The 13,074-nt window shown below is 45.3% G+C and overlaps 1 protein-coding gene across 2 annotated transcripts in view; it reads right to left on the bottom strand.

The window, feature by feature from the left end:
- The window catches only part of BMP2K (BMP2 inducible kinase), a 69,603-nt gene extending 63,511 nt beyond the window's left edge, over positions 1–6,092 (bottom strand). For both annotated transcript variants that reach the window (XM_044429011.1, XM_044429012.1), the window contains exon 1: positions 5,488–6,092. In XM_044429011.1, the coding sequence (XP_044284946.1) occupies positions 5,488–5,668 (181 nt within the window). In that variant the 5' untranslated portion in view covers positions 5,669–6,092. The remainder of the gene's footprint in view (positions 1–5,487) is intronic.
- Positions 6,093–13,074: the final 6,982 nt, after the last annotated feature.

Here is a 13,074-nt window from a genome sequence, read left to right as displayed (position 1 = left end):
ACACCTTTCCCAGGTCCTACCCCCAATCTAGGAAAATCCACACTATTATCTCCAATCAGTCTTCAAGATAACATCAGAAGTCCCAAGGCAAGACTCAGCTGGGGACTGAAGGAGTATGGGGCAAGAAGCAGGACATGGGGCCATTTAAATAAGAAAAGCTACCTGGAGAAGGTTTAAAACCCTGCTCCCCATCCAGAGATACAAACATGGCCGCTCTGATCTAAAAAGAGAAGTACTGGAATTCTCTCAACTCAAGGGCCAAAGTCATTTTGAGGAAGCTCTCAAGGGCCATGTTGCAATGGAGGGTAGGACAGATGCAAAATGTGATTATGTGCCAGTTCCTAAAGCCTTCAGGAGTTTCTCAAAAAAGCTTCACAAAATCCAGGAAGCTACCAACAGTCAGAGGTTGCGCAAAAAGTGCCATGGATGTATGAAAAAATCTAGAAGACTAGAATGGTATTTCAGGCCTAAGATTGTTGCACATCAGATCTAAAAGCAAAAACATATAAAACTCCCTCATCTCATTCAGTATAGGCACTAAACTAGATATTAGATTTCTGAGTATCAAATGTATCTGCATGGAAAAATCCAGAGGTCTGAATTATTAACCATTAGAACATATGAAAAAATTAGAAATTAGTAGTTCTGAGTGACATACAAATTACTGTAAGCCATCCAGATAATGTTTTATGAGGTAGAACATAGTATTAAAGAACCCCATAATTCAGATGGTGCCTCAGCAAACTATTAATGAACCGATAAGCAGGCAACCAGAGTATTGAACTGTTAGTTCAAATCAATGTGGATTCAGCTTGCTTCTTGGTCATTTCTGCATAAGGGTTGTAAAGTCACAAAGCTGCAGTGACTGTAGAAACCAACTGGCAACATTTCAATTAACCCATGATTGTCTGAGGCACATTCCACAAAGAAATCCAAACAAGGACACTACAGGTTAATTGCTGATTCAATGACAGTTTAGCAAATTATTGTTGGTTAATTATGGGTTTAACCCACAATTAGCTTATAGTATTTGAATTCAATTAACCCAGGATTTGTTGTCATTACATGTGAACCTGGTCCAAGTCTAGATTATAGATGAAGTGTGCTTTTGCCTCATTTGTTTCATTTTGACTCAGCAACCCTTCCCTGAGGTTCCTGCTTCTTTATGCAAAGTAACTGCATGCACCTTGTGTACCTACACATAGTCCAGGTATACTGCAACAGAGGACCAATAACCAGCTACTCAAAAGTTTGTATAACAAGCACTAATAAATAAGCTCCTTTCACTCATGCATGTTTAGCTGCTCCAACCCAATGCAGATCACTACAGAATCTGTAATACATCCAAATAAATAAATAAATGGGGTGGGAGAACACCCTTGATTCACTTACTGCCTAGTAATGCAGCTGTTTCTTCACTGGTCAACAATATCTGAATATATAAAGCTGTCTTATCCTGAATCATACCATTGGTTTTATAAACCTTCCACATACATAATTACCACATATCTAATACACGTAAGTAACAGGCCAGAGTAACTAAAAAAGTTTCAAGCAGTACAGGGTTATTTAGACCTATCCTGATGAGGGTTTGCAACTGAAGCCACTTGACCAAATACAACCCCACAGTTTCCTAGCTGCCAATATTTAAAAACTTCAACAGTACAGAAACCACCAACTCCTTTACCAGTCTACCTATTCTTCAAGACTTGAAGAAAAGACCTGTCTAATGCTCCATCTATGATGGAAGCTCATTTGATGGAGACAACTAAAAGGGTATTCATAGTAATCATATGCAAACTATAGAATGTTTTGCCCTATGAAGCTCAGTAGACCCCCTCACTTGTTCTGTTATGCCAGATAATATGTTTACACCAGCAGGCCTTTGTTTTACCAGGGAGAAATTTCTTATCCAGTGTCTTTGCTCCTCAGCTGAATGTGTCTTTATCACAGTTATTTTAATCAAATGTTCTTGTATTTTATAATTGGCTTTAACTGTATGTAAGCAATAGAAGGGTAGATTATGAATCTTTATATAATTACATAAACAAAGCAAACCACACAAACCTGGAAATAAAAGTAGTATAAAGTGACTTGTGACAACAGAACTTGCTAGCAGGTCAAAGAGCTTTCTATTTATTCCCACCTCTACCCCTCATTATATTAATTACTGCATGTATAAGTCAATTTGAGACTGCTTTTTACAGCAGAAAGTGACTCATCAAATACTGATTATAGAGACAGTATATGGCACTGCCCCTTATTTCCTTCTCAAACTGGCACTTCTGGAAAGACACTGCTTACTAGTTATAAAGGATCACAGGACTAAACATCACTGCTGAATTGAATGCCATTTGTTTACCAAGCTGGAATAAAAAAAATTATGTTCTGCATCAGACCACTCTCCTATGCATGTCTACACAAAAGTAATTCACACTGAACTCTATGAGACTTAATCCCAGGAGTGTTTGGGAATGCAGCTAAAGTCAGCCTCTCAATAGCAAATGACAAGGCAACCATGTGTGACACAATGAGCTGAATGGAACACAGGATGCAGGGACATAGGTGACACCTCAAGTTTTGATGCCAAAGAACTACAGAGGCCATCATATGCCAAGATAGCCTTTACAGAAGGGGGAAATACCCTCCTTCCTCATTATTTTTGTTTTAACATATACAGTTTGTTTCCTAATGTTGACTCAAATATGGTCAGCTATGCATGTCAGAAAATTGTCCAGAACTACTTTGATTTTAGTTCAGTCCTGTAAGAAAATTGACAAATGAACTCATAGTGTTCACAAATGCTGGAAACATTCCATGTCTTTCCAACATATATGTGCAAGAGGAGATTAAGATACCCTATTCTTATTATGGATGATACACTAAAATTTGTCTCACTGAAGTCACTGGAGCTTAATTAACTGTGATTGGATCACACTCTTTGATCAACTTATCAAAGTTAAATACACACCAGGAATATCCACTTTTGGTTAACTATTTTCAATGCATCTGGAATACAAGCAGCTTTATTAATACTTTCTCTAAACCTACAAACAGGAAGACTTGCTTTATCCTACATAATGCAACTTAAAGACATATTTGCAAACACAACTCAATAAGCACTAGCATGTTTTAAGTGTTTGCAGGTGACAGAGTATGCTACAAGGATCTTCACTTTCTCTTTAAGAGACATTAGATATGTAGTCACATGTTATTGATAAAAACTAATCAAATACAATTACAAAATACATTACAGATCACCTACCAAGCTAAATGTTAATATACAAGTAATCTTTTATTCTCCCTTGAAAGAAAATACAAGATATCCATATTAAGTACTGGCACTTATGACTATAACAGCAAACAATATTTGCATGGCCATAAAATATGGTATTTGGCAAAAGACACCTATGCATCTATACGTGGGAACTGATAAGATTTCAGGAGAACCAACAGAAAAGGGAACATCTAAAAGAACTCCTCAAGATATACTTTTAAGTTTAACACCTCTAACAAGGACAGGTTTTAGAGATATTTTACAGATTATAGTTTTTTTAAAAATTAGAAGAGGTACCCCTAAAAAAGAACAAGTCCTTTAAAAATATTTCATTTTTTACTTAGCATATCCCAACCCTGAAGAGGGATTATATATCAAATAACAGCCATTTTAATATAAGTATTTCTTAAACCCTCAGAAGATCAGGAAAAGAACCTACAGACTTTGAAGCATGTGCAGGCTGGCAAATGAGTATTACAAACATACATATTTCAACTTTTTTTAGATCAACAAAGTAGAAAGAAAAAAAAGATGTCCCAGTGCAACAAAAAATGTGGTCAGCAATGACAATGTGCCCACAAGATCCCTAAAAAGACTCTCAGGTTTATGTAAATGCTCCTAGATGAGTAGAAGTGCTTATAAACCTGGAAAAGAATGACAATTTCCCCCTCAGGAAAGAAAAACAAACAGAACAGGAAATAGCACATGTTCTTTGTAGGATAAAGCTATGTTCTAAAAGCAGAAGTGTTTCATCTTTGTTTCTGTCTCAGGACCACTGCCTTTTTTTTAAACTGTTAAACCATAAGCAAAACACATATGTAGGAACAGTCACACCCACAGACTCAGGGCTACTTCCCACTTCAAATTTTGTTCAGTTTTACTCCTATGAACCACTATTTTATGAGAAACCCTGTCAGTTTCAGAACTTCAATTACTTCAGGCACAAATGAGATCCATAACATGGGAAGAAATTCTCCTTCAAACTCAAGTATACACAGCATGCCAAACAGTCCCCTTTCCCCCATAAGAATTACTGTGGCTTCGCATCACACAGAGTAACTCCAAGGAAGAACACTCCTGCTAGTTTCTTACTGTTTTCAGCTCCCTTTCCCTCCCCTTACCTGACCTTAAACATACTCATGGGAAGTCAAACTGAGTTCAACAAGGCTAGCAAATTTTTGCAAGTTTTCAATCCACTTCTGGGCCAAATTCAAAATGCTGGTGTTAACATTCAAAGCAAAAACTTGAACGTGGTCCCTCGGGTATTCCAGTTCCACTTGTACAATACAGTCCTGCCTGTTAACTAAATTTCATTTCGGAGGCCCTGCTGGATTGCCTGTCACAAAAATCAGGTAGGTTGGCGAGCACAAGGTACAGGGACTTCTCAGTTGTGGCCTCACAGTTGTGGAACTCCCAGCTGGCATATTTTGGGCCCTTCATTAGAAAGCTTTAGGAGGGGCTTAGGGATGTCTTTCTTCATCAGTCTTCCTTAAGCATGCCAATACTGTTTGTGATTCACAGTGACTGTCCTTGCATTTTGTACCACTTTTTGATGTACCTAATAATCCCCTATTAATCTTCCTCTAGATGCCATTATGTGAGGGATTGGCCCTAATAAGCAACTTTAAAACTTCTTGAAGAAGAAGAATAAAGAATAAACAGGGCCTGAACCTGACCGTTAATGGCCTGAAAGCACTGTCCAAAGGCCTACACAATCCACGGTGATGGCACCACTTAAAAGGGGCCTTGTGGTGGTTCCCATCGAGCTAAGAGAGAGGAGTGGGTCCTAACTTGATGGGTGCGTCTCAGATTCGCCCCCTTTGCCTCCAGGGTCATTGCCACGCGCCCGCTCCTATCCCTGCAGGACCTATGCACGCAAAAGGCACGTCTGAACGCAACGTACCCACGACCGCGGGGTCCCGCTTAGGAGGGCACCCTCAGCAGGGGCGTCACACCGGTGAAGCAGTCTCGCTGACACGAGCGTGGCGTAGTAACACCTCTTTCTCACCAGCGCAGCGGGAGTGAAATCCTTACATCAGAAAAACCCGAGTTTTTCCCCGGGGAGGAGCGCGCCCTTCGGCAGCGTTTCCTCGCGAGTGCGAACCCGCGTCCATCCACCCCTCCACGTGCGGAGTGGGCCGTGCAGGGGCTGAGCGGCCCTTCCACGGGACCCCCGGCGGGAGGACTGCAGCCCTCCTCGGCCCGCTCACCTTCGGCCAGCAGCTCCTCCACAGTGACCTGGAAGCGTCCCACCGAGAAGACCCTGCTGCTGCCCACGGCCGGGCCGCCCGCCGCCACGGCGCTCGACCCCGCCGCCAGCCCTCCGCCGCCGCCGCCGCCGCCGCTCCCGCCGGTGCCGTCGGACTTGGGCATCCGAGAAAACTTCTTCATGGCGAGCGCGAAGCGTCTCGAGCCCGGAGGGACGCGAGCAGGGGCCGGAGGAGGAGCAGAACAAGAGGAGCCGCCGCCGCCGCCGCCCGAGGAGCCGCCCCTTCTCGCCTCAGGGGCTGCCGCGGGCGTGGAGAGCCGCTCAGCCGCCCGGCCCCGCACTGGGAAGCCCGAGGCCGCCGCGCGAACGGCGCCGGCCGAGGAACCGCCACCGGGTGCCGCCCCTCACTCGCCCCCCATGCTGCGCGGGAAGTCCGTGGGAGGGAAGCCGAGCCTCGGCCGCCCCCGCCAGCAGCGCCTTCCCCTCTCCCCTCCTGCTCCGCCGCCGCCGCCTCCCAGAGACACACGACGCAGCGCTGAGGAGAAACCGGCGAGGGAGGGGGGAGAGCAGGGACCCCTCCCCCCTCCGGCAGCCTCGCTCTGACGGCGGAGGGGCTCGCGCGCCGCCCTCCTACGTTCCGCCGCTGGCCCCGCGCGCGCCAACAGAGGCAGGGCGCGGGGGGGGGGGGGCGGACGGCGAGGGAGGCTCGAGCGGGACTCCGCGCGCTCTCTCGCCCTCTTTCCCCCTTCCGCCCCGCCCCGCGTTCTCGCGGCTTGCTGCAGGCTAGGGGAGGGGCGGGGCACAGCCGAGGGGGAGGGGGGCCGGAGAGTGTGAGCGCGGCAGAGGGGGAGCAAGGCGAAGGCGAAGGGAAGCCGCGCACGCGCGCGGTTTACTTTTTCCTCTCTCTTTTTTTTTTTTTTTTTTTTAAACTCTCACTGCTCCGGATCGTCTCCCGTTCGACTCTACTCTCTGCTGCCGGAAGTGAGGTTGCTGTGCCCGAGCAGCACGTGCTACGGGAGAGGAGGAGGAGGAGGAGGGGGCGAGAGGGGAGGGGGACTGGCGGAAGCCCTCCTGGCTCGCGCGTTGGCTCCTCCCCCCGGCCCTGCCGCCTTTGCTCGTGGGGAAGGGAGCGCGGGCTGGCTCCTCGCGGGGCCGCTGGGCGAGCGAGGAGAGGAGGGGAGCATGGCTTTGGGAGGCTGGCCTGGGCTAGTACTCCCTCGCTCAGTGTGAGGCAGCGCGCCACCCCACCTGCTTCCCTCCAGATGCGTCGGACTACAGTTCCCATGTTCCCCAGGCGGCGTGGCCGCCCTCCCTCACGCTGCCCCTGCACACAGATACACGCAGGACCATGATGACTGGGGATCGTGAGAGCTGTAGTCCAACATGCCAGAAAGGGGGCAGGTTGGGGAAGGCTTATACATGCCTGTGTGCGGGCATGTGTGCAAAGCGCAATGACAGAACTGAAGCTGTCATGCTTTGGGCAAATCATGTGAAAGAAAGACTCGCTGGAGGAGAGCAGTATGGTAGGGAAAACTGGAGACAGAAGGCAAAGGAGTACAGCGAAAGAGATGGATGGATTCCATGAAGGAAGCCGCAACACTGAGTTTGCAAGAGCCGAGCAAAACCCTAAAGGTCAGGGCATTTTGGAGGGGACTCATTCGTTAGGGTCACCACAAGCAGGAGATGACTGGACGGCATGTAACAGAAACGGGTGTGTTGTGTATATACACACATACCAACCTTGCAGCTCTTAAGATATATGTTATTTCAATTCTAGCAACATCACATTCAAAAAAAAAATTTGCCGTACTGAGTGGTTAGCTGAGCTGTGGGAATCCCAGCAACTGGATTTTTTATTTATTTAAAATAGAATGTGCAAATTTGCAGTAATGGATCATTTTGAGAAATATGTTCAAAGTTATATATAAGAAGACAGCCCTGCTGTATCAGCCCAAGGATCCTTTATCCCAGCATTCTGTTCACACACTGCCCAACCAGCTGCCTATGAGACACAGAACTACAGGACTCTCCCACCCAAGTTCCCCAGCAACTGGGATACACAGACCTCCTGGCTCTGCCACTATCAGGACTAGTAGCATTGATAGCCTTATCCACTAGGTATTTGTCTAATCACCTTTTAAAGCCATCCAAGGAAGTCACCATCACCACATCTTCTGGTAGCGAAGTCCATTGTTTAACTACGCACTGTGTGGAAATATCCTTTATCTGCCACCAACAAACTTTAGGGGGAAGAGCCTGGGTTCTAGACTCCCTAACCTGTGACAGTGAGTTCCATACTTAAACTGTGCATAGTAGGAAGTTCTACCCCATATATGAAACTCATTTTGGAAGGAGCCATATAGCTAGGTTGTCCATAGCTTCTGCTATGCTACCGGGTCCATAGCTAGCTAGGTCCATAGCTTCTGCTATGCTACCGGGTCCATAGCTAGCTAGGTCCATAGCTTCTGCTATGCTACCGGGATGTTCAGGTGACCTCTGCTACCAGAAATCCATTTTACTGCAGCTGTATCTGAAGAAAGTGGACCTTGCCTTAGTGGCCCTGTGCAATGCACTAGTTATGGCCAGGCCAGACAATGTTTTCTACCCTAAAAGCATTCCAGAATTCCAGGTTGGCTAAAAATACCATCACCTGCAAATAAGGGCAAGACACTTGGCGTATGCATATCTACATATATACATAGACCTATCCTGCATGGGTTGGGCTCAATGCATGTTCCCTTCTGATACGAACCTCCAAAGCCAGAAATAGTCTTGGGCCAGATTAACTGATGTTTTGCCAGCACTAAATGAACCCATCCAGGCCTTAAGATTTGCTTAGAGACCCTACTCTCTGATTTGTTGTTAATGGAAAAGAAGTCAACAGAAAATCTTTCAATGTGCTAATTGAAGATCTTTCTCATTTTTAGCCATTTGTGCATAAATAATATATGCAGTTTTATTTTCTGTTTGCAATATATACCTGTGTTTTCATAACTACCTGTTATATGAGTTTTGCTTTAAAATGCTATGGTGAAAAGTATTTGTGTTTGGGAAGACAAGCTGCAGTCGCCACAGCTTGGTCTCGCACTCACACTCAAGTTTGCTGAGAGGAAGGGGGGGAATCTTTCTTAGCAAGGCCATGACACACATGATTAAGGAAAACAGTCCTTCCCTCCCTTGCCTGTCTTCTCCCACACCTTCCCTGTCCTGTAGTTCCCTCGCCTTCTTTCACTTTTCCAGCTCTCTTGGTTTCTCTTTTTGTTTATTTATCCAGAGCAACCAAAACGTCACGAAGTCATAAGCAACTTTCCACATTCTGGAGCGTCACAGCGGGTGACAGGTTGGTTGGTCCCAACGAAGATAATTCTCTACAGTGGCAGTTCAAGATTTTTTGAAAATGAGCTAGCATAGTATCCCAGGAATCCCCAATTTTGCGGAGCCTATGGGCACATTTGACCATGTTTGCATGACACCACAAGCGTCATGGCATAGAAAGCTGTACAGAGTGGCTTGTTTGCCCCAGGGTCCAAAATGGGGGCGTGGCTGAGGCACCTCTTCACCTCAGTCCGTCCTCTGGTATCCAAGAAGACACCACAAGAGCACCGAGGGGAGCAGAACAGAGATTATAAGCTGCCCCGAAGCCAGCACTCGGGGATAACTGCCAGAAGCTCCCTGTGCCTGGTCTTGAGCCACATTCTCCTGGGGCTCCTCTGCGGGAAGGCCAGGAAACACGATCCATCCCCCACTCCACTACCGCACCAATCGCTCTGTGCAGTACCTGAGACAGCAATGGGGGCAGGAGCACTTTCTCCTGGTCCTTCTCCAGGGAGGACCAAGACAGCATGCCTTCTCTCCCCCGGTCCTCTCCAGCAGACTTCCCACCCAGCGAGGCCAATGGAGGAGCCACAGTCTTCAGAGTCCTCTCAGGAGGGGGCTCAGGAGAATGCAGCTCATCCCACCCCTGAGTTGTCAACAGGAGCTGGTAGGGAGGAGGGGGTAGTTAAGCCAGCCAGGTGAAGGAAGCAGGATCTTTCCTGCTGGATCCGCCCACTGTTTTGAGCCAGTTGGGAGGAAGAACAGCTTTAGCCACCACTATCCATCATTTTTGGAAAATACCTATAGGACTGAAAGAAGGCAACCATTTTAATTTAAAAACCTGATACACGGGAGGGTTATTGGACCAGAGAGCAATGGATTCCCAAAAATAACTTCTACAGACCATTCCACTTTTCAGTCCTCGGTACTTTGTGTTGTTGTTTCTCATCATCACGGTCAAAATGACAAACTTCCAATAATCTGAACAAATTGCTGTATAGGCCTTCAAGGTTGCTGTTTTCACTGAGTAGTGTATCAGAATCTCTCAAGTTATCATGGGGTAGCCACATGTCCTCTTTTATAGAAGGCAGACATCTATTTCAAGGACTGCTAGAGGACTGTCCTGCTCTGAAGATATCCTATATTTGAAGAGTTATCTGGCCCTAGTCTGAAAAAAGTACTGCTAGGAGGAAAAACTGGGCCTTGATGTTGTCCATCAGTAGCTCCAAAACAGCAGATGGAGTCAGGTACACGGTGCACCAGGCTCACAGTCTCCCATACTATGGTGAAATGAACTATATTTCTGTTCAGATTATAAGAATTATTTATAAATTTGCATCTGCACATGGATTGGCATATGCATTTTTTAGGCAACATAGTATCCCTTTTGTGTTCACTTTTAACAATTCTAAGTGCCCCCCTACATGTGAGGGGAACAGAGATACGATTCATGACATTAACTTTGACAGCAGAAATACATGCATACCGTTCATTACCATTGAAGGGACTTGTTTCATTGAAAATGCTGACGATGAGGATATATACAGTAGATCCTCCCACATCCTAGTGCCAGCTAAATTGTTGTGAGAATCCATACATTTTCTTGAAGGAAATCAATTTTCCTAAATCAGTTTTCCTAAATTTTCCCAAATCCATTTTCCTAGAAATCCACTTGAGCTGCAATAGTTTTAGCATTCCTGCCAATATATACATTAAAATACCTGTCAAGGTTCTAAACATTTCAATAACTCTTCTCACAGGTTTCAGCAAAAGATCTCTCCAAACAGCATCAATACAAACTTTCAAATCTCTATAGGAGAGTAAAAACACAGATTAGTAACAAAGAAAATCTATCAATCCCAGGTCTTAACTGCTAGAAGAGTGATACAGTTCATATTAAATGTCTAGTCTCAAACTGTCAAAGTGCCCAGAGGTCTTTCTTTTCCTGTTTTCCCGCTGTGTATAGAGCCCTTGTTTTGTTCCCAGGTAATAACATTTAATCATTGCCAGAAATCTGTGACTCAAGTTTCTTCACACCATATTAAATCACTTTTTGGTTGTGTTGGTTTTAAAACTGGGGACAAATCACATCCATTCTTGTCGATTGTCAAAGTGCTTTAACTCCTGAAAGGAAAGCAATCCCCCAAGATCTGGGTAGTGTGAACCATGCCCTTTCTTGCCAAGAGAATTCCAGGATTTCATCCCTGGGAACTCGCACTTCCCAAGATCCACCCAACTCTTGAATGAGTTTCTTCACTCTTATTTGGTCCACTCATTCTCTTTACATTCCACAAGATTATTTTTAAGTGTCATCATGATACACCTCGCTGGACATGCAAACAGTAGATGAAGCACTGCATGGGTCATTGCGAAAAGATGCCAAGATGTTAGGGCTTGTGATGCAGATGTCTTGCCCAAAAGGATTTTGCCTCTGCCAGAGTTCCATAAGGCATCGTGGGAATAATTTCCTTCACATTCCACAGCTCTGCAGAACAGCTTTTTCCATGTATATTGTCAGGCAACAGCCACGGAAATAATGCAGTGCCTTACGAGTTGCATTCAAAGTGGGTTCTGGCAGCCAAGGATGGGGAACAATCATGCATTGTTAACCTACTCCAAGATCTTGTTATAGGATAAACAATGTAAGAACCCATGGTTATAAATACCTAAGTAAACTACAGACTCATTAAGCCTGGGAGCTTCCCACATGTGTTTTGTTTTTGCTTGTCTGACATTATATAGCATATGTGTGGTTGATGTCATATGCAGTAAATAATGCTTATTAAGTTATACACGGCTTCAGAAATTAGCTCTGTTAAGACTTAGACAAACCTCCAGAAGTAGAGTCTAAGACTGTAGAGTGGAATCCCTTTCAATGTTGTGTTCTCAGTATTCAGGACTGGCAGACAGGTGTTATTGAACAGACAATTCAGTGTATCTAGGCTAAGGTGGGCAACTTCCAGAGCTTGGGAGCTGCTTTGCCCAGTGGTCACCACTGTCAAATCCCAGCCATTCTGTTGCAGAACACGGTGTACCTTCTCCGGACGCCTTGTTTTCAGTCTGAATCACTGGAAGTTACAGGACACGGATGGCAAAGACAGATCAGGACACCCATATGGCTCTGACTGATGTGGGTGGGCTACATGCAATCCAAGGCTTTACTCATAGACATACTTCTTTCCCAAAATCTAATTGAAATTCATGGGCTTTATTTCTAGGTAAAGATGCTTATCCCATTATCAGGGATTATAATAGGTCATTGAGGAGAAGATGATGTCCAAAATGTTGCTAGTTCTCACTTACAGTATGCCATGCTTATTGTAGAGAGGTTTAGCGAACCCACTACAGAAAGTAGGAGGGGGAAATTCAGTCACCCAGGCCTTGCTTGATTCAGGAGACACCATTCCATCTCCCATTACATGTTTTCTGAGTATCTGTGTGTTTCTAAAAAAACCTTGGAGTTCCTCTCTACCACATGCCTATTTGCTCTGCATGAGTGGTCCAATTTTGATGTCATAAGGATCCACACTTGGCATTCTGAAAATGATTTCCGTCATCTCAAAAAACCATTAATACAAAACAAAAATAGGATATCTTTAAAAAGAGAGAGAAAGAAGACGAAGAAGCTGAAATCACTTCTCCTCCATCTCAATAAGTGTTCTTTCTTTAGCTAATGACCCTGGCCTTCAGATACTGTTGCTAACATCCAGATCAACTGTTTACTGATATTACAGCAAGTAACAAAATGCATGCACAGGAAGGGTTATCTCTGGGGTTTGCTTACATCGAGAATTCCAGATAGACAAAAGGAAGCCGTTCTTCACACAGCACATAGTTACACTATGGAACCGGCTGCCCCTAGTGAGAGCCACCTCGAATAGCTTTAAAAAGAGTATAGGGCATCATCCAATGCATGTTTAGACCAAAGAAATGCTGGGCCTTGGTGAGAATTGTAGCCAAGTCCTGGAGGATAAAGCAATCATGAGCTACTAACTCAATTACTAGCTATATGCGACCTCCAGGATCGGGGCTGCCTGTGGACACCAGTTGCAGAAGAACATGCTTTGGAGGACGCTTTTGCTCGCCGGCTTCCACTGGGCCAGCTGGTGGCCATTTCAGGAACCAATACAGACCCTGGCCTGATCCAGGATGGCTCCTTTTATGCTATTACAAGAACATTGCACGAAAGAGCCCACACAGTCCTAAAGACAGGGCGCTGCACTTTAGTCCCATAGACACACTGGATTGCCCTAGATGACTCATTGCCTGTCAA

Source organism: Varanus komodoensis, unplaced genomic scaffold (assembly GCF_004798865.1).
Source record: "Varanus komodoensis strain SLA01 unplaced genomic scaffold, ASM479886v1 scaffold2, whole genome shotgun sequence".
In the NCBI taxonomy this organism is placed as follows: domain Eukaryota; kingdom Metazoa; phylum Chordata; class Lepidosauria; order Squamata; family Varanidae; genus Varanus; species Varanus komodoensis.
Note: the sequence above shows the minus strand (reverse complement) of the source record. Positions and strands in the feature narration are given on the sequence as shown.